The sequence below is a fragment of the Etheostoma spectabile genome, chromosome 6 (genome assembly GCF_008692095.1).
Source record: "Etheostoma spectabile isolate EspeVRDwgs_2016 chromosome 6, UIUC_Espe_1.0, whole genome shotgun sequence".
In the NCBI taxonomy this organism is placed as follows: Eukaryota; Metazoa; Chordata; class Actinopteri; order Perciformes; family Percidae; genus Etheostoma; species Etheostoma spectabile.
Genome location: NC_045738.1, coordinates 969,462 through 984,744, shown reverse-complemented (window position 1 = coordinate 984,744; position 15,283 = coordinate 969,462). Strand labels below are relative to the sequence as shown.

The following is a 15,283-nucleotide window of genomic DNA, read 5'->3' as shown; positions in this document are numbered from 1 at the left end:
TAAATCATTATACTTGCCTTGCAAGCAACTACTCGTCAGAATTGTATTCTTTTAACACAAGCAAGTTTTAACGATTTTAATTAGATTCAGGAATCATATTAATGCTGCTGCTCTTTCTATTTCACTAATCTCCCATGGGGCAAAGGGGCTGCACGGAGGCTGGGGGTGTGTCAGCTGCCCCCTTAACCCGCTCATACACAACCACACACACACAGACGCCCACCCAACATTCAATGTGTCAAGTATAAGTAAAAACCTCTATTGTGTCCCTTGAGACCTCTTCTTCTCCTCCTCCCACTTTCCTACTCCCCCTCCTTTACTTCCTTAACTTCCCAGGATGCCTCACAGGACCTTCTCTATATATCTTTTGCATGGATTCTACATCTTTCTTCCATCCTCTCCACTTGCCTGTGAATCTGATTTCATCCTCACACCTCTATTTCACTCTTTTTTGCTCACAGATTCCTCTACCTTCTCGTTTTGTTTTGAAATACTTACCAATCATTGGTCAGCATAAAGATCTTTTAGAAGGCACAATTCATCAAGCAATTACATTTAATTGTAACTCAAATATTAAAGTCCTTCAATCATAATCTGAGATAATAATAATGCAGATAGAGCAGGGAGTTATTTGTGCATCACATTATTCTTTAGTATCAGAATTGAAGTGATTATTTAATCCTCAATAGTGTTTATATTGCCAGAAGGTGTGGATGTATGAATGGCTACTGGGATACCATTTCCAAATTTCTCTTAGCAGAAAGGCCAAGGTTGTACTCAGTCTTATCTTTCTTTTTTTTCAGACTACATCACATTCTGTGCTGGCACTTGAAGATATAAGAGCCTCTTCTGAAGATTTGGTGGATTAATATTTGTAGTAGCTGTAGTGTAAATACTTCAGTAAACTACAATACTCATCTGTATTGAGCAGCAGGCAATGTTCAAGGAGCAAACTGCGTTTATATAACATTCTTACAATAATTTCACATATAGTATAGCCAGTAAATAAGAATGCTATGTAATCTGTAGCTTGGCTACTTTAACTGAATCAGTTTGAGGAATTAGAACGAGGACACAGAGGCTGAATGAAAGTGCATTACAAGCATTTTACTTGTATCTTTGAAAATTATGACTAACTTTAATACTATGATACTATACCAGCATACACACTTTTTGGAAGACAGCTAATGAAGGAATAACCTTAAAATGAGCTAGATCAGTAGTGTTGCTGTTTACAGTGGAGTCAGATGTGGGAATAGGTTTAAGTAGTATGGGAGGAAGCTGTAGATCTAGGTACCGCAACAGTGGCATATGGTTTTACTGGTCTTAATAGATTCGAAAAATTAGTCTAATTAGTGTTGCTCTCTTATGAAGTCCCTGTTTCACTTTTAGATGTAAAAGTTATTTTAGATATCCTGCAATTTACCTACAAAACAACAAAGAAGTGGAGATCAAACAAGTTCAAGTAATGAAGCTTGTTATAAGTAGTTCAAAATAATTTTTAGGGCAGCTGTGAAATGATAAGGCTTGTAAAATCTCTAACAAACAGGTGTACTGTGGCCAAGTGACTGTAATTGTCATTATCAAATGGTGAAAAGGGCTGCATAAGGTGTTACTTTCACTCCAAGGAGTTGAATTGAACTAAATCAAATTGGCAGTACTTCACTCAACCAGCTATTATGGGTATAAATAATATCCAGAGACTTATTCCTGACACAACATATTAAAACAAACACATAACCAGACAAACCTCTCTCTTTCTCTCTCTAACTCACTCACTCACTCAAACATCCATGCAGAAGCAAACAGAAAAATATGTATGTATGCATGGAAGGCACGCGCACACACACACACACACACACACAGTATTGGTCTCACCATGTGAATGAGGTGTGTGCTGAGTTGGCTCAGGGGTCTGTTTTCTAGGAGTAGCTTCTCTGCTGCCTCCATCTCCACTGCTGGACAAGATAGCCTCTGGCTCTATGTGCACACGTACGCACGCACACACACACACGCGCACACACACACACACACACACACACACACACACACAACACACACACACACACACACCACACACACACACACACACACACACACACACACACACACACACACACACACACGTTAAATCATTTATTGAGATTGACAGTCATATGATGGATCCAGAGACCTGCCAAGACAGATTCTGACAGACTGAGACAGACAGAGAAAGACACACTGATAGATAGACTAAGAGAAAGAGAGAGAGAAAAAGAGGAAATAGTTTTTCTGCATGTTCGGCTATTTAACCCTTTTTTAAACACAAGATGTGTTCAAGACAACACAGATTGAATACTTTTATTTATTTGTCACATAAAGTTATTTAAGGTATCAGTCCTCTCACTCCTCTTTTTTCTGCCCTCCTCATTACCACCTCTGTCCCTGACTTTGGCCTATTTTAGTTCAGTTCATGCCCACAGTGGAACTTCAGGCCAATTAGTCGTGGAATAATGTGATTAATACTGGCACAAATTTTCTCTCTAACTCCCCCTAAATCACTTCTTCTCTGTTATGCTCTCTCTCTCCCTTTTTCTGTGGTATATATAATCTCTGACTCTGTCTCTCTTGACCAACGGAATAATAGTTTGGGAAGAGTGGTCTAGTCACGTCCTCTCTCTCCTTATCAGACCTTATTACCCAAATGAATTTGTTTTTGGCAGAAGTTTTCTTTTTAATGAGCTTTGCATTTCTGGCAGAATTGATTTCCTCTGCACATTCTGTTTGCTTTTTTTCCCCATCTCTGTCTCTTCCCTTCGATCATCCATCCTTTCCTCTCCATCTTCTGTCCTTCGTCTTCCACACAGTTTTTTTTACCCTGCCTCCCCTTTAGTTCCCCCACCCCCTGTCCAAGCATTAATATGTATGGCTTGGGCTGGGTGCACACTATGGGGAGACAAGGGCTGGTGTGTGTGTGTGTGTGTGTGTGTGTGTGTGTGTGTGTGTGTGTGTGGTGGAGCAAGCTGAGGACAAAGCCAGTGGTGATAATGAGGCCGCAGGGACATAGCCAGACAGGCCCTCTGTGTAGTGCCTGTGAGTACTGGGTGTCCCAGGGTTCGGGACCTCATCCGCTTTCTCCTGAGTCCACAACTTCAATATTGCAGTTGCTTAAACCTGCTAGCTTCCACTGCGCACATCAATGGGTGTGCGCGTGCACACACACACACACACACACACACACACACACACACACACACACACACACACACACACACACACACACACCACACACACACACACACACCACACACACACACACACACACACACACACACACACACACACACACACACACACACACACACACACACACACACACACCTTTAGGGCCATGATACAAGGGCAACATTTTGAGGGAATTGACTTTGTGATTCTGTTGGTTAGTCTGTGCTTAACAGAGATGAAATTGGTAAATAGTGGGGAATCAATGTGAGGAAAAACAGCAGCCTATAAGGACCAATGTAACATGATACAGCACAACAACACACAAGCCAAGAATTGTTTAAAAAATGAAATATAAAAGAAGCCATTCTTTAAGGATTTCTTTGCAAGGACTGTAGTAACGCAGTGATTTTTTAGAAATATATAATATGAAGGAAATATATAATATAAAGGATATTGGTTTGTAATTAACATGTAGTTCTTGTAAAAGCAAGAATAAGAAAATATATAATTTGCTCCAAGGTATTTAATCAAGCAGACAAAGCTGATACAGTAGTCCAGATTAACAGCAGTACATCTCCAGGATAACTGCCTCACATCCGGGGCCACTGGATGTTATGGAGGATGTTCCTTGCCATTCGCTCTTTGTGTGTGGGGGCGTTCTTAAACAAACTTAAAGATGGCAAGTTACACGCAGAAAATAGCAAGTTTCTTTTGAGGAATGATTGTAAAGATTAACAAAGAATATGTTTACGGCATTGACTCTCTAACTGGGACGTTTTTGGAACGATTGGCGGGGATTTGCTATGGACAAAATACACACGGCGATACACTGGTAGGAGCAAATTACATCTAACCATGTATCCATCTTATTAAAATAGCTCACGTTACTATAACTTAATTTAATATTGTATGTGGCGTTTTATTTTGCAGGGTGCAAATGTTCTACCAAGACAAGTTCCTTCCCAAGACTATTTTGCAGAGCCACCGTCTCTGTCTGGAACTTAGCACCAACCAAGACTATTGTGATGGGTTTAAAGTAATGAACTCTATATCTGATTCCCACTCCACCTGTGGACATTTCAGTCATTGACAGATTGACATGCGAACTGTATGTGGGAGTTTTAGTTTTATCCTGTCATGTTTGTTTGTCTATTTGTTTGTTTATGTTTTTTGTGTGATGTAAAAAAGGAGAAAAAAAATCTATCTATCTAAAAGAAAATCTATTAAAAAAAAAAAAAAAAAAAGTCAATGTTTTTAGTGTATGTTCTGATCTGTGGCGACCAAGAGAGGTCAGTGAGTTTCTTATTACCATTGGCTGTGTTTGAGTGGTCATACCTGCAGTGCTGAGCGGACAACAACAGATATTTGTTTTAGGATGTTCTGAAGCAGTTCCAGAAGGGTTTGTAACACAAGATGGCTGATCTTCCTCTCAGCATGCCCCTCTCCATCCAGGTGGACTAGTGCAGCCTCTGAAAGGGTGCTCACCACCACCTCTATCAGGCCTGTGCAGTAGAGGAAAAATCATTGGATGAAGTTTTAAAGGATTTTTGGATACAGTGACTTGTTGGTATCACAACTTACAATTTTAAACATACAAGTAGATACATTAATCATCGCACAGGTAACATCATCAACAGACCCTAAGCACATGGTCATGTAGACAAAATACACATTCTGTCCCTCCACTGTCATCATATCAAATTTACTAAAATATCAGTTTGCTCACAAGCTCATTAATTGTGTGAATGCTGATTCAGCAGCATCACAGTATTGTTATCTGGTTTAACTTTCTTTGGTTGTCTCTAACTTCTGTATACGTTCAGCTACAAAAACATTCAAATATCAAAATGTTCAGCCCTTTAAGCACATGATGAGACTTCTTCAACATTTGTTCTGCTATTTATATTTTTTTCAAATATTAAATTAAAAAAAAATTACAATTAAAGCCAATGAGAGCAGGCTTCAAATCCTTTTCTACTTCAAAATCTATCTCTTCTATAGTTTCACCTACAGACGCAATTCAAACTTTAAACCATTCAGGACGGATTCAGCTATTAGGCTATATCTCAGCAGTTTGATATTGTAAACAGTTTTTGTAAAATTACTGTGTAAGTTTAGTGTTCATTTCAGGATTTTTATGCATTGATAATGGGTGTGTATTGCGTGACTTACAGTGGGTGATGTCCTTGCTAGAGAACAGAGCCTTAAAAACCATCTTAAGGCTAACATCTAACATTACAGTTAATTTATACACATATTATAATTATTGTGCGCAGGTGTGTCGTAAATTAACTTAAAAGAAACTCAGTCACTCAATGTCTGCATCAGAGCGTATCACAAAGAGTGGTGCAAACATTGTCTGACGCAAAGCAGGAATGTTGCTGAACAAATAGCAGATTTATTTCCCAACAAAACTGAAATCGCATGCTCCAGCTGGCCTGCTCCTTATACCGCTTTCACACCGATGACCAGGGTTTCACCAGGGTTGTCTGATCAGGGTTCAACCCTTCTTTGGAAATTCAAACCAAGCTAGTCAACATGGGTATACTGTATCCCTGGTATGACAGTTCAATGATAACCTGGGTCAACCTGAGCATTGCATGATGCATGACGCAGCTTCTACAACCTTAGCGTTACACGTCAGCTAACATTACAAACATTCATTGTCATTGTAAAGGGGAGAGAGAGAGAGAAATAAAGCTATTTAATGATGGGTCTGCAGTGACAACTTTCTGATTCCTCCTCCTCTGCATATTTATTGCAGCAGCTGTACAAGGAAGTAAGTTACTCCAGTGTTGATTTTTGACCATTTTAAGACAAGGGGAGAACATTACTCTTTGTTTGATTTAATTTAAAGTAAAGATGGGCTTTGCTGTTGTCTTCACGACTCATTTTAAAATAGACAGAGAGAAAAAAAGAGAGAGATTTGCACTTTCTAGCAGCCGCACTGACATTTACCTCTGTGGTGGCGCGATGTGTGCCAAATGGACGTCACTCGCTTGCCACTGTTGTAACACCTACTGCTTTCATACAATATGGCTATTATTTAACTTTTAACAATATCATATTATTAGAACGATTATCACTTTCCACATTTCTTACTTTACCTTCTTCTTACACATTTCAACCAGCAATCCAGTTTAGCTTTTCCAAAAAAACTTAATGATAATAATAATTCCACATCTTTTTTACATTAGTGGTATTATTTTATTTAACCTTTATTTATCCAGGTAAACTGTTTGAGAACCAATTCTCATTTACAAACATGACCTTTAACACATTTTATGTATGTTTTTTTAACATTTATATTCATCTTGTCAATGCAATTCATACTTATTAAAACTATTCCCACTTTTCCTACTATTATCAGTACTTCAACTTCTTCTTACAGATTTAAGCTATTAATCCAGTTTAGCTTTAGCAATTTAGCTATTCAGCATTCACATGCATTTTCTGCAAGAAATGCATTTTCTAGTTCATGCTCAAATCATACACAGTAACCACCTACTTCTACATTCCAAATAACCAACACACCTCCGTTTATCTTCTACATGTCTAAGAATAATTACATACCTGAGCCTGACCTGAGAAAATGTATGACTCGACTTCACAGTGAATCAATAGCTCCTGTGCAACGTGATGGACACTGTCCCTCTTAAGTCGATTACTATTTAAATGGAACTTAAAGCTGTGAATTCTGTGAAAATCTGATAGTAGCAACACACCCAAGTCCACAGAATGGAACACAAACAGCAGAAACAAAAGACAAATCAATTCACACGCTCATCTAAAAATACATTTTGTTCTTCTCTTTGTATCTCTGTGTCCTCCCTCACTCTACCCCTTGCATGAAAACTGTCCAATGTAGAACAGGTTGTAAAGCTGCTATCCTTTACTAAGCCGTGAATAAATAGCACTTACTATAGAGCAAAGCCATGTTCCTTCACTCATTAAATATAACATGACATAGAAGATACTCTGCATTTCGCAGCTCAATCTGTGTAGTAAGCCAATGTAGGCTTCTTTCTTTGGGGTGTTCTCACCACACATCTCTGTATAGTCTGGTTAGATTCTGCCCTGACTAGGTTGCCATGACACATGCCTTCAAATACAAGTACACTGTAATACTTTGGCTATCAATAACTCCAAGGTTGTACTTCCTTTTAATTTCTGTGGAAAAATGGTAACAGATAAATAACTGTCTTCACTGGGGAACACACACCCAGTGTTATTTTCCATTCCAATAGATCTTTATTTAGAATGTGTGTGTTTATTTTTGTGAGTGAAAGTGCAACACTGCAGACACTAGAAAGCTATCAAGCTAGCCTGCTGTCAGTGGGATGTGCTGTTACTTTGTCAAGCTGCCTCATAATTAAGTAAACAGACTGCACTACTTTGGACTGTTCAGTCAAACACAGACCTCTATTGTTGTTAATGTGATCCGACAATGCAGTCCTGTTTAGAGAAAAACTCTGTTCTAGATAGTTGCTCATGTACTGTATATGTTAATATTATTCTGTTATCTGTTGAGAATAGCTGCAATCACTAAACACAGCTATCTTTACCAAATAACGGGAATATTCTATCAATTAAATTCTCTAAATGTTCCTGATAATTTAGCCACCTATCAACCAGGCGTTATAGCTACACAATTAATCAAAACAAACATTACTCTTTGATTATGTACCTAAAGACTTGAGGCATATGCTTATACTGGCAGTTTCCACAGATAGCACAAAGTGTGCTTATAACTGGTGTTCATATGGAATATAAGGACATAAAATTCCCTTTTGAGGAGTCTTAATTTTGTTACTGAGAAAGACAATGTCTGCCACAGTCATATTTAGACAAAACAGCAGTAAATAGCCAATATTTATGTTTTTATGCTTCCACTCCACCTTGACTTGGTTGACATGAGACATGTATTTAAAAAATGTTACACAGCACAGTAAAATCCTTAAAAAAGTCACACAACGTATTGATTTAAAATTGGCTACAAAGACCAGATAAGGCAAAGTCTTGGAAAGGGAGGGCTACAATAGTTCCAAGAAAGTAGTGAAAGGCTGGAAATCAGTGCTTGCACAGCAGAGTCTATATTGCATTGTGGATTGATGGTTTTTACTGCCATTTATTTTTATAAACTGCTTGCAGGCTGTATAACCCTGGATTTCCACCAACTGCGGAACGGCTGTGGATCAGCTCCGCTGCGTGTTGGCTCTGTGCTCTGCCGTCCTTTAATACTCACCAGGTCTGGATTAGTTGCGGAATGGTTGCGGCCATGACTGACAGCAGAAGTCCCAAGGATTCTCGAGATCTTGCGCATTCACGTATGATCCCACAATATAACAGATGTAGTTTCTTAAACAGAACCACAAAACGTCTGGCCCGTCTCTGCCCATTATGACATTTTCAAGGTGTAGTGCAGGGAAATATGATCTGCTGTGAGTGTATATTATTTAAAAATTGAACCGGATGTTTTATTTGTTTCTCTCTTCTCTCTTTGTTTCTTTCTCTTTCTTTTCGCAAATATAGAAGCTCTGCGTATCTGCTCCGGAGGGCTGCGGATTGCCGAAGCTGGGACATAGTCGGAACGCAGCCGTACCGCAGTCAGTGAAAATACACACACTGACTTTAATGGAAACCTAGTTACTCTGCTGCTGTTCCGGAGCAGATCCGCATCCGTTCCACAGTTGGTGGAAATCAGGGGTAATGCCTTTATTTTCAGCTGACTGAATGCCTAGTCATCTGAAAGCCATAGGACAGTTAAACATTTTTCAACGGCAGTCTTCAAATTAAAATGCATGCTTGACCTTCTGTTGATACCCTTGATTAACTCATGCACAACAAGCACCAAGCTATTGCAGAAAAGTTGTGAAAACTTTAAAGGAAAGGTTTCACTGGTTGCTATTCACACCCGATTCTACACGGCTTCCTAAATTTAGCTGTGCAAATCATCAGGATTGTAGGAAACAAAGACATCTTGGCAGTGTTCTGAGCATAAAACGTTCACAAAGTTCCATAAAAAAGTAATGTGAGCAGCTAATGTAATGACCCTTTTAGAATGAAACAAAAATAGCAAGTGTGGTTGGATATGTGCTTATAGTGCAAAGTGATCCAGCTTTGTGTGGCTCCTTTCAGGCATTCAGTCAGTTATAGATCAGAAATTGTATTGTGAAAGGTTGCACACACACACACACACACACACACACACACACACACACACACACACACACACACACACACACACACACACACACACACACACACACACACACACACACACACACACACACACACACACACGCACACGCACACGCACACACACAGACACACACACCCACACTCACACACAGGCTTTTACTAGGAATACTGTGTCTTTTGCAGGTGCAAGTAATGTACTGATGAATATTGCTGTGACTGACAGGTATAGACTTGTATGCATAACTAAGTGTAATCAGACAGACTTCATTCAGTCGATACTAACAAGTCAATTAAAAAAATGTACAAATTTTACATGCTCATTTTAAGACTGGATGAATAATTTATGAGTGAAAACCATTGTGCTCTGTCCTATTTTGAAGTTTGGACTTAAAAATAGACATTCTACAATACTTTGCAATATTATCTATTTATAAACCCCTATAAAATGAGTTATATTGGGAATCAACAGGATGGATGGCTCAGAGCATTAATGTCTAAGCAAAATGGCAAAGTTTTGTGGGGACAGAAAAACCTACATACCAAAATACATAAGATTAATGAGTTAATGAATAATGTTTTAGCTAATTTGAGTTCAATTTAGGTGTACACAAAGCTTTAATAATGTGACTTTTCTTATTTAGGTACAGTGGGTACGGAAAGTATTCAGACCCCTTTAAATTTTTCACTCTTTGTTTCATTGCAGCCATTTTCCAAAAATCAAAAAAGTTCATTTTATTTCTCAGTAATGTACACTCAGCACCCCATCTTGGACAGAAAAAAACAGAAAAGTAGAAAATTTTGCAAATTTATTAAAAAAGAAAACTGAAATATCACATGGTCATAAGTATTCAGACCCTTTGCCGTGACCCTCATATGTAACTCAGGTGCTGTCTATTTCTTCTGATATCCTTGAGATGGTTCTACACCTTCATTGGAGTCCAGCTGTGTTTGATTATACTGTTGGACTTGATTAGGAAAGCCACACACCTGTCTAATATAGACCTTACAGCTCACAGTGCATGTCAGAGCAAATGACAATCATGAGGTCAAAGGAACTGCCTGAAGAGCTCAGAGACAGAATTGTGGCAAGGCACAGATCTGGTCAAGGTTACAAAAAAATTTCTGCTGCACTTAGGTTCCTAAGAGCACAGTGGCCTCCATAATCCTCAAATGGAAGACGTTTGGGACGACCAGAAACCTTCCTAGAGCTGGCCGTCCGGCCAAACTGAGCTAGCGGGGAGAAGGCCTTGGTGAGAGAGGCAAAGAAGAACCCAATGGTCACTGTGGCTGAGCTCCAGAGATGCAGTCGGGAGATGGAGAAAGTGTAGTAGTCAACCATCACTGCAGCAATCCACCAGTCGGGGCTTTATGGCAGAGTGGCCCGACGGAAGCTCTCCTCAGTGCAAGACACATGAAAGCCCGCATGGAGTTTGCTAAAAAACACCTGAAGGACTCCAAGATGGTGATAAATAAAATCCTTGGTCTGATGAGACCAAGATAGAACTTTGGCCTTAATTCTAAGCGGTATGTGTGGAGAAAACAGGCACTGCTCATACCTGTCCAATACAGTCTCACAGTGAAGCATGGTGGTGGCAGCATCATGCTGTGGGGGTGTTTTCAGCTGCAGGACAGGACGACTGGTTGCAATCGAGGGAAAGATGAATGGGCCAAGTACAGGGATATCCTGGACGAAAACCTTTTCCAGAGTGCTCTGGACCTCAGACTGGGCCGAGGTTAACTTCCAACAAGACAATGACCCTAAGCACACCGCTAAAATACGAGGAGTGGCTTCACAACAACTCCGTGGCTGTTCTTGAATGGCCAGCCAAGCCCTGACTAAACCCAATTGAGCATCTCTGGAGAGACCTGAAAATGAAGCTGTCCACCAACGTTTACCATCCAACCTGACAGAACTGGAGAGGATCTGCAAGGAGGAATGGCAGAGGATACCCAAATCCAGATGTGAAAACTTGTTGCATCTTTCCCAAAACGACTCATGGCTGTATAGATCAAAAGGGTGCTTCTACTAAATACTGAACAAGGGTCTGAAATTATGACCATGTGATATTTCAGTTTTTGTTTTTTAATAAATATGCAAAAATTTCTAATTTCTGTTTTTTCTGTCAAGATGGGTTCTGAGTGTACATTACTGAGAAATAAAATGAACTTTTTGATTTTGGAAAAAGGCTGAAGAAAAAGAGTGAAAAATTTAAAGGGGTCTGAATACTTTCCGTACCCACTGTATGTGTGATCTGGGTTAGTCTTTTTCAAGGATAGAGTAAAGCATGTTACGGTACAATCAAGTGTGTGCTCACTGAATACCTAAATGCACAAAATTTCATTCTCATAATTGATGTGATCCTTAAGGCCCTCTAACTGGTAGGACCTGGGCTGGATACAGCCGGTGACTGATTTTGTGTAAAAGCCCTTTTTTGATTTCCATCATCAAATTAATAGACAACATTTTATTCATAATATGTTGTCTAGAATACATGCACCCATGCTTTGGGTCCCACCCAATAGCCAACAGAAGTAGTCACTTCCACCATATTCTGTAGTGCATTCAGTATTAAGCATTCATGCACTGGTCAAGAAAACAACCTGACTGACTCTATAGGAGCAAAAACTGTCAAACAATCTTTTGCTTATTTGTTTAAATAAAAAAATTTGATTGCAAAAAAGTACAGTATATACACCAAAAACAGAACTCACAACAAATCAGGTTTCTTGTCAACGCCTTCAAAATGTTCCATATGACTGTTCTGAAGATAACTTGTGAGCGGCCTAATACCAGTAAGGTTAAGGTCTAGTTTAATTTATGCAACATAATATAGTTAAAGTTGGGTAAGATTGTGGTCAGGTTTAAGGTTAGGGAAATATCAACACATTGCCATTTAAATATGTAAATATAACACACGTTATGATAGCTTATTACCAGTAGGATGTTGTTGTCAAAAAAAATTCCCTAATATTGCAAACCTTTATAATAATTGCCACTGGTATCCAGGGATTACAATGCAAAGTGCACAGGTATCAATCGGTATCAAGGCAATCTCTGCAAAACATAAACTCTAGAAACTAAGGGTGTGACGAGATCTCATTTTACGAGATCTCGCGAGATTAAAACGTGACGAGATTTCTCGTCGAGGTGAAAGTTGTCTCGTGAGGCGATGTGATGTCAGCGTGATGGAGCGTGAAATTACTATCGAAGATCCCCCTCCCACTTTTAAATCATTGTGTGGCAACATTTGGTTTCTGCGGAAGATAACGGCGAAAGTGACGACAAGACGAACAATATGTAAACATTGTAAAAAAAAATGCCGTATACCGCGGCTAACACGAGCACTATGCAACACGCTTCCGCACCACCACGCTCTCTACTAACTACTGCCCCCGCGACGAAAACATTAAAAAAAATTAAAAAAAATTGTTTCTGTTGCACTTGTAGTTTTAAGATTATTGATACACTTACTGTTTGCATTTAAAGTGTTATTTTTCTGTTATTTACAACATGTATTTTATTTATACTGTTTATTTTTTTGTTCGGTTTGTGGAAAGAGTTAGATTCTCGTGTGAAATTGTCCGAGCAGAACCGGTTGGTAGAGTTATACACAAACATTTTGCAGTGTTTGCACGTCCTTTACTGCATATAATTCATTAAAAATAGTAAAAAAAAAAACATTAATCATTAACATGCATCATATAGTTGATTTCAAAATGCACCTAAATTGTTTTGCATTTTGTGATTTTTCAGTTGATTAAAAAACTATTTTCCATTCATATATTTCATCGAGGATTCTTTAATTTTTTTTTTTTTAAATCTCGGTCTCGCTCGTTCTCGTGATGTGTCTCGTCTCGTGGAGTAAGCGTCTCGTCACACCCCTACTAGAAACACTATAAAACATCTTACATATACTGTCAAAAGTGTCTCATTGTTTGGTATTATGTAAAAGTGTCAATCCAATGATCTCTTGGATGCTAACATGAAACATTACAAGAGGACAGATCTTTGTGGTATAAATTATGCCAAGGGGCATAATTGATTGGACACATATGGACACGGTGTGGAAGAACCATTATAGATTTCTTTTATACACTGTTTGGGGAAAAAAACCTGAAACCAATTTAAATGGCAATTTATAGATGCTCCACAGACACTAGATAACACCAACGGAGAGGCAATTACCTAAAACATTCCTCTGAGCTTCTCACAGAAGGTCAAGAGAAAAACCCAGGATTGGTGGTCTATCAAACCCAGTGAGGAACCTCAAAGACCCTCAAGGATTCTACAGACACATGGAGCCCCTGAAGACTTATTTAATTAATTAAAAGGACAAGCATGCTTTAATCAACTGACACTTTGTTAGCTAAGGGATTGTTCAGGAACACTTCTGAACTGAATGTTTGCTGCATTACATGCTATTGATGTGTCCATTTCCTTATCAAATCACGCAGTCTGCTTGTCAATGTGCCTACAAATTCACTCTCAGCAGAGAAGCTTTAGGCTTCATTTCCTTGTATAATCAGATTACAGCCTATTCTTTCTAAATTGGTCTGCTACATGTTCACAATTTAAATCGGTCCAATCCATGATCATATACAAATATGTTTGTTCAAAAAGCATCTCCCACATCAAGTTATTCTTCCCCTCCCGCCTCTCTCTAGCTCTCCCTTTATCAAATTGTCACTCACTTCAACCTAAAATTTTCACCTCTATCATCTCATCTCTGTTCCCCGTCTACTCGCCCAAATGCACCACATTCTCGGTGTTTTCCATTCTTCCTCTCTGTCACCTCTGTGCTACCCCTTTTACCTCCCATTTTGCTTTCCTGGTTCTGTCATCGTTACCCTCTTTCCTGCTTTTTTGCCATCTTTTTTTCAGTTTTTCCGTTCTCCTTCGCTATCTCTGGCTTTCTCTCTCTTTGCTCCCTCTGTCTTCATTCCCCAGGGGGTATTATCTCAGTCGGAGGCAAATCTACCCAATTATAAACCTCATCTCCTCTCTCTCTCTTAGACACACTCACACACATATACGCTCCTGCATCCAGCCCTACACTATCTCACTCATACACAGAAGCACAAGCACACACCAGCACAAAAAACATCTCCCTATTTTGTTTTTCTTCACTGTCTATTTCACTTCTTCCCAACACACACAAACACACACACGCACGCGCTTACACACCACCCTTACCCTCCTCTTTCTGTCACACCTTAAAAAGCCAATTAAACACGCTTCCTCTCTTCTCTCCTCCTCTCCCTCTTCCTTTTTTCTTTCCATTGCCACACTGATCAGGAGTGAACCACAACTATAAGAAGGGAGAAAGAGGAGAGGATGAGATAGAAGAGGAGCCCAAAATAGAAGATAGGGGAGAAGGGGAAAATTGGAACAGAGGAAATAAAGGAGAGTTGGTAGATTTGAAAAGTGGTTGGTAGGAGAAGAGGGACATGAGTAGGAGAGCAAGTTAATACATATAGGAGAGAAGAATAGAATACAGGAGGAGAGGAGAGGAGAGGACAGAGATTTGCATGGCCAGTGTTAGTGCTGGGTTGACAGTTTCTTGTTGAGTGGGGGAGCTGATTGGACAACAATGATGTTGACTAGTAAACTGCTGCACTGCTGACCCAATGGAAATTGAAAAAGAGGAAGGGTTGATATTGGTATTGGTGGTTGTGGGGAGGCAGGAGGTGCAGAGGAAAAGATTTATAGACAGAATGTGACATCAAATGATGAGTAAAAGAGAGAGACAAAAAGAAAGAGAAATGAACACAGTCCTAAATAGCTTTATGTTTTATATTTTCATTGCAATTACAGCACTGAACTGTGGTTCCTGAATTTACATATGTGCGTACAGACAGACAGACAGACAGACAGACA

The 15,283-nt window shown here is 39.3% G+C and overlaps 1 protein-coding gene and 1 long non-coding RNA gene across 6 annotated transcripts in view; one reads left to right on the top strand and one right to left on the bottom strand.

Moving 5' to 3' along the window:
- The window catches only part of ulk4 (unc-51 like kinase 4), a 119,848-nt gene that overhangs the window by 14,665 nt on the left and 89,900 nt on the right, over positions 1-15,283 (bottom strand). For all 5 annotated transcript variants that reach the window (XM_032518168.1, XM_032518170.1, XM_032518172.1 and 2 more), the window contains exons 33-34: positions 4,540-4,706; positions 1,879-1,980 (exon numbers count right to left, since the gene is read on the bottom strand). In XM_032518168.1, the coding sequence (XP_032374059.1) occupies positions 1,879-1,980; positions 4,540-4,706 (269 nt within the window). The remainder of the gene's footprint in view (positions 1-1,878; positions 1,981-4,539; positions 4,707-15,283) is intronic.
- The window catches only part of LOC116690970 (uncharacterized), an 11,794-nt gene continuing 9,044 nt past the window's right edge, over positions 12,534-15,283 (top strand). The window contains exon 1 of the long non-coding RNA XR_004332403.1: positions 12,534-12,559. This is a non-coding gene — a long non-coding RNA (uncharacterized LOC116690970). The remainder of the gene's footprint in view (positions 12,560-15,283) is intronic.